Source organism: Seriola aureovittata, chromosome 23 (genome assembly GCF_021018895.1).
Source record: "Seriola aureovittata isolate HTS-2021-v1 ecotype China chromosome 23, ASM2101889v1, whole genome shotgun sequence".
Lineage (NCBI taxonomy): Eukaryota > Metazoa > Chordata > Actinopteri > Carangiformes > Carangidae > Seriola > Seriola aureovittata.
In genome coordinates, this window is record NC_079386.1 from 12,423,967 (window position 1) to 12,435,051 (window position 11,085).

The 11,085-nt window shown below is 36.4% G+C and overlaps 1 protein-coding gene and 1 long non-coding RNA gene across 3 annotated transcripts in view; both read right to left on the reverse strand.

Moving 5' to 3' along the window:
• stim2b (stromal interaction molecule 2b) overlaps nucleotides 1-11,085 on the reverse strand; it is a 52,480-nt gene that overhangs the window by 16,771 nt on the left and 24,624 nt on the right. For both annotated transcript variants that reach the window (XM_056369401.1, XM_056369400.1), the window contains exon 2: nucleotides 3,823-3,953. In XM_056369401.1, coding sequence (XP_056225376.1) covers nucleotides 3,823-3,953 — 131 coding nt within the window. The remainder of the gene's footprint in view (nucleotides 1-3,822; nucleotides 3,954-11,085) is intronic.
• On the reverse strand, nucleotides 9,005-9,812 carry LOC130164588 (uncharacterized). The gene is made up of 2 exons (XR_008826630.1): nucleotides 9,667-9,812; nucleotides 9,005-9,272 (listed from the first exon to the last, which is right to left on the reverse strand). It is a non-coding gene; the product is annotated as an uncharacterized LOC130164588 (long non-coding RNA).

Here is an 11,085-nt window from a genome sequence, read left to right on the forward strand (position 1 = left end):
GTGGAGGCTAATCCAAAGGGAGATCGAAATTTGACTTTGTCATAGTCACATATAGTCATGTCAATGATTCAGCAACCGTGCACTGATACAAACTATGAAACATGGGTTGGTGTTAATATGTATGTGAGGGTTAATTTCCCTGTAACTTAGCAACAGTGATTGTTGTTTAGATACAGAGGAATTTTACAGGTAAAACAAATGTTACATTACAGCGCTGCCAGGTAACTCGCAAGTGACTGATAAGTTCCTTTAAATTGTATTTCGATAACAAACTGTTCATGTCAGCTGGTATAAGATTCACTGTAGCAAATGAAAGACAGTGTGTTACGGCTCTGCCACAGCTCTACAGTTTTTTTCTCTTGTGTTTCCTTGTTTCCCCTCGTGTCTCCCCCTCCCCTCTTATGTATGTGTGCGTGTGTGTGTGTGTGTGTGTGTGTGTGTGTATTTATGTATTTGTGTATGTGGGCATGGCTTCTCTCTCCTGGCTCCTGGCATCATTCCACACCTGCTACCCATCAATTCATCAAGCAACCTGTTCAAGAATCCCGGCCTATCTCATCGCCAGATTGTTCCGTCTGCTTAGCGGTAGACTTGCTCCCGGCCACTCTAGTTATTTGTGAAGTATTTTCTAGAGTTACTTGTTGCTCCTTTCCCTGCCTGCGTTTAACGTCTTTTTCCTCTGCGTCCAGAATCCCAGCGCCAGCCAGCCTCCGCCTTCACCGCCACCACTGCCAATCCCTCTGCCTTCACCCCCTGCTCTCACCCTCAGCCGGTCTCCACCATTCCCTGCTTCAACCATCCTCAGTCGACCCAATCAGCCCTCTCCAGCCATCTGCTTCCCCAGAATAACTCTTTTGTCAATAAAACCACTTAACTTTACCCCACCTTAGCCTCCCGAGTCTGCTTTCAGGTCCAAACACAAACTTTTACACAGCCAGTGTTTCTGATCCTCCAGTTAAGACATGCCAATGGGTCATTCATGCATTTCTTTAAAATGAATCTGAAAAATCAAAATACCATAAAGGAGTATAAAACTATTTAGTTCACAGCTTAAATTTCTGGATAAGTTAAGGAGGCTTACACCATCACTAGACTCTGGAACGAAGCAGAGAGATACTGTAGCAGCTCCATCTGAAGACTGCCTGAACAAAGACAAACCAGAAATACTGTCTTAGTTTTGCTGCTTGCTTTTTTCTTGCTAAAGAATGTGATTTAGAGATTTCATCCCCATCAGTACTGCCTTGACTCCAGCAACAGATAAAGCATGAATCAAGAATCATATATGCAGAAGTGCTGACAGTCCAACAACCAAGACTTACTCTGCCATTTATTTTCTTGATTATTCTATGAACCAATTTCTGGTTTTATCTTTACTATCATAAGAAAATAAAGAGAAAGCTAGAACAGGAGAGTTTTTCACATCTTTGCCTCAAAAGTAAGATACTTTTTTTTTTTATCTGAAGTTGTTATGGATTTTGTAAAAACCACTAAATGTCTTAACCCAGTGTGTACAGTTCCAAAATATGCTGGATTTAAAACGGAAATACACAGAAAGAAGTCAATCCTCTTCATATTCCATCAAATAAGCCTTTTAATATGAGTTTTCTTATATTTTGTTCATATTCATAAATCACTTCCTTTACTGCTCAACATGCTCTACAAACCCCAAACACGTAAACATAGCCAAATGCCAAATGGTATCATTGTGCCCATATATCTCCACTGCGTCTGTGACAGCAAGACCTCTCGTTTCATCCTTACCACCAGCTTAAGAATCTCTGAAATGCATGCCATGAAAAACTGGATATCCTGACCACGGCTTTAACATTACGAATATGACCTTCCACTCATCTGAGTCATCCTCTTAAATTTTAGGTAACACGAGAAGAAGTAGAGGAGGAAAAGAAGGAAGTGCCACAGAGGGGTTTTTTGTTGGCTGCGTGTAAGGTTTCAGCCAGGTGGCAAACGGGGGTGAGCGGGTGATGAGGATCTTGCACCCGCTCCTGGACCTTTCATTCCCCATAAGTGTGTCACTCCTTTCAAGTCATCACTGCTAGGAAGAAGTGCTTTATGGTGAAATTTGATTCAAAGTTGCATCAAGAGCCTGATTTTTTTTTAGGAGCGAAACTGAAACAATGAATTAAGGTAAGTTTTTTTAAAATGGCTGCACAGGTTCTTTGTTTTTTCTTCAGGCTACAGACTTTTAAATCTGCAAGAGTGAAAGTGAAATGAGACTGACTGTCAAAGTTCACTTGTTTTAAGTCACACAACAGTGCCCATATTCCAATAAAAGTAACTGATAGACGGTCACTAATTTGGTGAGAGGAGCATCCATCATGTTATGAAACCCTGCCCTGCTTATGAAACCTGCCACTGGAGCTCAGAGAAGAAGCTTGGAAATCCTCAGTAATCAGCGACGGCCAAAAACAACTTGTGTTTTCTGCTGGAAAGAAACAGACACGTCTCATTTCCCTTATAAAGACAAAGGGTGAAAACGGGTTAGGAGGCTCTATGTAATGCACTCTTACATACAAGCATCAGGGTTACATGTACAGACACACATTTCCTTAATAATGCGGGCCAGGGGCCAGTTCCAACACTGCAGCCCTCGGGGGTCTTTAGACAGGACTCATATAGGGTCCAGCTCTTTCCTGAGGCATCACAGCAGGGCTGCAGGGTATAACTGTTTCTCACACCAGCACTTCTCAGCCAGTTAAAAATGACTCCTGCCAACACACACACACACACAGAAAATGTGACCAGGGTCCCGAGTGGTTTCTTTTGAACGTAAGAGGTCGTTGATTACCAAGAGACGCGCAGGGCACAGCAGGTCAGAGTGCTCTCAGATGTCAGCCCTAGCCCTCTTGTCACTCACAGAAACCTGTCTCTTCACTCTCCACACCTCCCCACACACACACACAACACACTACCAGTGTCACTACAGTCATCTTTCAGCTGCACAAACTGTCTCATCTATAGTTTTTTTGATTACTAGCAAAGACTTAACTTCAAGGACACCAAATCTCAAATAAAGGCCTGTCTTATGCTAATAATTGTACATGGTGAAGGACAGGTTGGTCCTGTGAGTGCATGTGTATTTGTACATGCATGCAGAGACACTAAAATTCTCAGAAAACTATAAATATTTAAAAAAAAAAAAAAAAAAAAAATTTTTTGTTTTTTGTTGTAAAAACACTCAGTAAAAACACTAAGAATATTTGTGTGTGTGTGTGTTTCAGATGTCAGGAATGCCGACACCAGTTTGGATCTCTCCTCTGATGACTAACTGCTAAATGTTATAAATGATTTGACTTTTGGGACAACTACAAAGACCGGCCTGCTGCTACAAGCTGTTAGTCACTGTTTGCACTTTAAAGTAAATATTTACTAGTATGTGGTGATCCACTTTCAGAGGTGACAGGAGAAGTATTCCTGCGTCAACACTTGGGGTTTAGCAAGCAGTTTGGTTTTGCTAAAGCTAACGATCTGAGAGATAGTGGCTTTTTATAGCGATGGTACCATGAGAAAGTGGTCATATAGTAACAATATGGGAACCATGGCATGAAAAGCAAATCGCTTTCCAACAGAACTTCAGTTTATAATTATAAAGGTTTTGCTTTTGTTTGACTTAAAAGATAAAGCAATATTCCCGTAGGCATCACATTTACTTTGGGACGCCTTCAGGAGGTCACAGCCCCAGGTTGGAAACCGTCACTTTAACCCTAAAGGCCACATGCTTCAGCATAGCTGTTTGTTTAAAACTAATATGCCTCTGCATGTGTCCTCTGGCGACACTCTTGAATGTAGATTGACGAAGCTCACCTCCACGCTCTCATTGACCTCTATTCCCCCGTCATTGTCGTCATCCAGCTGTTTGTGGATGTGCCGTAGCGCCTCCAGACTGAAGCGGTCGGCCTCGCCCATGCATGGCGGCATCACTATGAGACAGGGGTCTGCAAGGGTGACAAAGAAAGCAAATGCAGGTCAGAGATGAAGGGTCAGGAGAGGGTTAAACACCACCTGGGGGAAGTTTACAAAGTGGGCACTTATGTGTCAGGAGGGACACAACAACAATTAGCATAATTGTCTTTGTGTTGTTTAGTTAAAACAGTGTTTATGAGGTGTTAGCAAACAGTGGTTAATAAACAAAGAAATGCTTGATTTTGCATAATTGTATGTGATGATGCTAATACACTCGCTTGTGATGATAAAGTCTTGAGTTGGGTTTTAAGAACAAAGAATATTAAGATGCTAACCCTCACATAATGTTTTGTTTCCCTAGGAGGATAGTGACAGACTCATTTTCCTCCTGAGTGCACTCCGTACTGACACTTTGTTTAAAGATGGTTCCACCTTCAGCGGCCTGACCACACCCGCCCTCCAGGCATTTACTAAAATGCGCTCCACTTCCTTGTGTGATTTGGAAGCAGGACAAGTTGTGAAATCAGTTTCTGTGCCTTTAGCAGGGGTACTCCTTCAACATTTACTCCAACAAGTAACACAGGTTTGCCTTAGTCTAATAAATGTCTCTGGATGGCTTTGATTGTCATCCTATGGATCTCCCATGAATCTTAAAAGACCAAAGTTAATTAACGATTAATTAGTATAATCCTAATATTTGTTGGCTCAGATCATATAAAGGAGCACACAGCAGCACACAGTCCACTCATTGCTCCTGCTGCACGCTGTCATGTGCTGTATCATCCCTGCAGCGTCCCCAAAGCACCCCCCTCCTTGTTTTTATTCAGTCCCCCTCCTGTCCCACCGGGGAAGTGAGCCCATTACTTCCAACCTTCCAAGCAATGGACAGTTTGAGCTGGCAAAGAGCCAAACTGTCTCAGTGGAGCCACAAAACACACACACCACACACAAACACACACCCACACACACACACACACACACACAGATCTGAACAACCACAGGAACAGTAACTCATACAAAAACTCACACATAAAATCAAAACCACATTTAGTAAGATTTAAGTCACAGTCCTGAGGATCCCTCCATAAGCTTGATGCACAAGGACAGAACGCTGAAGGTTGTTAAACTGTCACGCAATGCCTAACACATAATGATGCTCTCCGTCTGGCAAAAGTTTCAGAACAAACATAAAGCCAAACAGCAGCCCTGGCAGAAACAACAACACCCAGACAACGAATAGACACCAACTTGCCGCCAAACACACATATCAGGCCTATGACTTTTTGAATGGGTGGCATGGTGGGGAAGTGGTTGGGACTGTTGCCTCAAAACAGAGAAGATTGTTGGTTCGAACCATGGTTTGGAAAATTTCTATGGTGATTTTGCATGTTCTTCTTGTACCTGTGAGGGCTTTCTGGGTAATTCAGCTCACTCCCAAACACCAAATACATGGAAGTTTAGTTAATTGGTTACTCAAAGGTCTAACTATTAAATTACATTATTATGGCTTACTATACTATGACTTTTTTATACCTTACTATACCATGACTTTTTATGCCTTACTATACTGCAGTATTTTTGTACCTTACAATACTATGATGTTTTTATGCATCACTATATGTGACTTTGTGATGGGGTAGCATGCTGGTACAGTTGTTGGAACTATTGCCTCTCTAATGTCTATATTATGACGTTTGTTGAAAATTTTATGCCTTAATATATTATGATGTTTCATGCCTAACCATTCTATTTTCACATTTTTATGCATTGAATAATAATAGTTGATGATGGGCCAGATTGGTGGTAAAATGGATAGGAATGTTACCTCAGACTGAGAAGGTTATTGTTTCAAAACCCTTTATGGGCCTTAACTGTCTTTTGCCTTTTTTTAAAACTTTAAAGCAATACTATACTATTACTTTTTTTGGAATTCTTATGCCTTACTATACTATGGGGTGTTTTGCCTTTTTTTATGCCTTACCATACTGTAATGTTTTTTTGACGTTGTATGCCATAAGATACTAAAATGTTTTTTGGCATTTTTATGCTATGTTAGGTCTTACTTTGCTATTTCGTTGTATCCCTTACCATACTTTGACGTTTTTTTTGCCTTTTTGTGCCATATTATACTATGATGTTTTTTGAAACTTTTAGGCTTTACTTTATTATGTCGTTATATCATATTATGACATTTTTATTACCTTTTATACCTTACAATATTGTGTGGGTTGATGCCTTATCATACTTATCAAACATTTTTTTGGCATTTTATGCCATACTATACTATGATGTTTTTTAACATTTTTAGGCCTTATTTTACTATGTCGTTGTATCCCCTACCATACTATGACGTTTTTATGACCTTTTATGCCTTAATATGCTATAGTGTTTTTTGGCATTTTATGCCATACTATATTAGGATGTTTTTTAACATTTTTAGGCCTTATTGTACTATGTCGCTGTATCCCCTACCATACTTTGACGTTTTTATGACCTTTTATGCCTTAATATGCTATAGTGTTTTTTGGCATTTTATGCCATACTATACTATGATGTTTTTTAACATTTTTAGGCCTTATTTTACTATGTCGTTGTATCCCCTACCATACTATGACGTTTTTATGACCTTCTATGCCTTAAAATGCTATAGTTTTTTTGACATTTTTGACATTTTTTGACATTTTTTGCTATGACGTTTTTTGGCATTTTATGCCATACTATATTAGGATGGGCCTGCACGGTGGTGCAGTGGTTAGCGCTGTCACCTCACAGCGAGAAGGTTCCGGGTTCGAGTCCCGGCTTGGCCGTGGCATCTTTCTGTGTGGAATTTGCATGTTCTCCCCGTGCAAGTGTGGGTTCTCTCCGGGTACTCCGGCTTCCTCCCACAGTCCAAAGACATGCAAAATGGGGACTAGGCTAATTGGATACTCTAAATTGACAATAGGTGTGGCTGTGAGTGTGAATGGTTGTCTGTCATACTATGATGTTTTTTTTAACATTTTTAGGCCTTATTTTACTATGTCGTTGTATCCCCTACCATACTATGACGTTTTTATGACCTTTTATGCCTTAATATGCTATAGTGTTTTTTGACATTTTTTGCCATACTATACTATGACGTTTTTTAACATTTTTAGGCCTTATATGACGTTTTTATGACCTTTTATGCCTTAAAATGCTATAGTGTTTTTTGACATTTTTTGCCATACTATACTATGACATTTTTTGCCATACTATACTATGACATTTTTTGCCATACTATACTATGAAGTTTTTTGGCATCTTATCCCATACTATACTATGATGTTTTTTAACATTTTTAGGTCTCATTTTACTATGTCGTTGTATCCCTTAGCATACTATGACGTTTTTATGACCTTTTATGCCTTAAAATGCTACAGTGTTTTATGACATTTTTCGCCATACTATACTATGACGTTTTTTGGCATTTTATGACATACTATACTATGATGTTTTTTAACATTTTAAGGCCTTATTTTACTATGTCGTTGTATCCCCTACCATACTATGACGTTTTTATGACCTTTTATGCCTTAATATGCTATAGTGTTTTTTGACATTTTTTGCCATACTATACTATGACATTTTTTGCCATACTATACTATGAAGTTTTTTGGCATTTTATCCCATACTATACTATGATGTTTTTTAACATTTTTAGGTCTCATTTTACTATGTCGTTGTATCCCTTAGCATACTATGACGTTTTTATGACATTTTATGCCTTAAAATGCTATAGTGTTTTATGCCATTTTTTGCCATACTATACTATGACGTTTTTTGGCATTTTATGACATACTATACTATGATGTTTTTTAACATTTTTAGGCCTTATTTTACTATGTCGTTGTATCCCCTACCATGCTATGACGTTTTTATGACCTTTTATGCCTTAATATGCTATAGTGTTTTTTGACATTTTTTACCATACTATACTATGACGTTTTTTAACATTTTATGACATACTATACTATGAAGTTTTTTAACATTTTTAGGCCTTATTTTACTATGTCGTTGTATCCCCTACCATACTATGACGTTTTTATGACCTTTTATGCCTTAATATACTACAGTGTTTTTTGACATTTTTTGCCATACTATACTATGACGTTTTTTGGCATTTTATGCCATACTATACTATGATGTTTTTTAACATTTTTAGGCCTTATTTTACTATGTCGTTGTATCCCCTACCATACTATGACGTTTTTATGACCTTTTATGCCTTAAAATGCTATAGTGTTTTTTGACATTTTTTGCCATACTATACTATGACGTTTTTTGGCATTTTTTGCCATACTATACTATGAAGTTTTTTGGCATTTTTAGGCCTTATTTTACTATGTCGTTGTATCCCCTACCATACTATGACGTTTTTATGACCTTTTATGCCTTCAAATGCTATAGTGTTTTTTGACATTTTTTGCCATACTATACTATGATGTTTTTTAACATTTTAAGGCCTTATTTTACTATGTCGTTGTATCCCCTACCATACTATGACGTTTTTATGACCTTTTATGCCTTAAAATGCTATAATGTTTTTTGACATTTTTTGCCATACTATAATATGACATTTTTTGTCATACTAAACTATGAAGTTTTTTGGCATTTTTAGGCCTTATTTTACTATGTCGTTGTATCCCCTACCATACTATGACGTTTTTATGACCTTTTATGCCTTCAAATGCTATAGTGTTTTTTGACATTTTTTGCCATACTATACTATGACGTTTTTTGGCATTTTATGACATACTATACTATGATGTTTTTTAACATTTTTATGCCTTATTTTACTATGTCGTTGTATCCCCTACCATACTATGATGTTTTTATGACCTTTTATTCCTTAAAATGCTAAAGTGTTTTTTGACATTTTTTGCCATACTATACTATGAAGTTTTTTGGCATTTTATGACATACTATACAATGATGTTTTTTAACATTTTTAGGCCTTATTTTACTATGTCGTTGTATCCCCTACCATACTATGATGTTTTTATGACCTTTTATTCCTTAAAATGCTAAAGTGTTTTTTGACATTTTTTGCCATACTATACTATGACATTTTTTGCCATACTATACTATGACGTTTTTTGGCATTTTATGCCATACTATACTATGATGTTTTTTAAAATTTTTAGGCCTTACTTTACTATGTCGTTGTATCCCCTACCATACTATGACATTTCTATGACATTTTATGCCTTAAAATGCTATAGTGTTTTTTGACATTTTTTGCCATACTATACTATGATGTTTTTTAACATTTTTAGGCCTTATTTTACTATGTCGTTGTATCCCCTACCATACTATGACGTTTTTATGACCTTTTATGCCTTAAAATGCTATAGTGTTTTTTGACATTTTTTGACATTTTTTGCCATACTATACTATGACATTTTTTGCCATACTATACTATGACGTTTTTTGGCATTTTATGCCATACTATACTATGATGTTTTTTGGCATTTTATGCCATACTATACTATGATGTTTTTTAACATTTTTAGGCCTTATTTTACTATGTCGTTGTATCCCCTACCATGCTATGACGTTTTTTGGCATTTTTAGGCCTTACTTTACGATGTCGTTGTATCCCTTACCATACTATGATGTTTTTTGGCATTTTATCCCATACTATACTATGACGTTTTTTGGCATTTTTAGGCCTTACTTTACGATGTCGTTGTATCCCCTACCATACTATGACATTTCTATGACATTTTATGCCTTAAAATGCTATAGTGTTTTTTGACATTTTTTGCCATACTATACTATGACATTTTTTGCCATACTATACTATGATGTTTTTTGGCATTTTTAGGCCTTATTTTACTATGTCGTTGTATCCACTGCCATACTATGACGTTTTTTAACATTTTTAGGCCTTATTTTACTATGTCGTTGTATCCCCTACCATACTATGACGTTTTTATGACCTTTTATGCCTTAATATGCTATAGTGTTTTTTGACATTTTTTTCCATACTATACTGTGACGTTTTTTAACATTTTTAGGCCTTATTTTACTATGCCGTTGTATCCCCTACCATACTATGACGTTTTTATGACCTTTTATGCCTTAATATGCTATAGTGTTTTTTGACATTTTTTGCCATACTATACTATGACATTTTTTGCCATACTATACTATGAAGTTTTTTGGCATTTTATCCCATACTATACTATGATGTTTTTTAACATTTTTAGGTCTCATTTTACTATGTCGTTGTATCCCTTAGCATACTATGACGTTTTTATGACCTTTTATGCCTTAAAATGCTATAGTGTTTTTTGACATTTTTTGCCATACTATACTATGACGTTTTTTGGCATTTTATGACATACTATACTATGATGTTTTTTAACATTTTTAGGCCTTATTTTACTATGTCGTTGTATCCCCTACCATACTATGACGTTTTTATGACCTTTTATGCCTTAATATGCTATAGTGTTTTTTGACATTTTTTGCCATACTATACTATGACGTTTTTTGGCATTTTATGACATACTATACTATGAAGTTTTTTAACATTTTTAGGCCTTATTTTACTATGTCGTTGTATCCCCTACCATACTATGACGTTTTTATGACCTTTTATGCCTTAAAATGCTATAGTGTTTTTTGACATTTTTTGCCATACTATACTATGACGTTTTTTGGCATTTTATGCCATACTATACTATGATGTTTTTTAACATTTTTAGGCCTTATTTTACTATGTAGTTGTATCCCCTACCATACTATGACGTTTTTATGACCTTTTATGCCTTAAAATGCTATAGTGTTTTTTGACATTTTTTGCCATACTATACTATGATGTTTTTTGACATTTTTATGCCTTAAAATGCTATAGTGTTTTTTGACATTTTTTGCCATACTATACTATGACATTTTTTGCCATACTATACTATGAAGTTTTTTGGCATTTTTTGCCATACTATACTATGACATTTTTTGCCATACTATACTATGACGTTTTTTGCCATACTATACTATGACGTTTTTTGGCATTTTATGACATACTATACTATGATGTTTTTTGACATTTATTGCCATACTATAATATGACATTTTTTGTCATACTAAACTATGAAGTTTTTTGGCATTTTATGACATACTATACTATGACGTTGT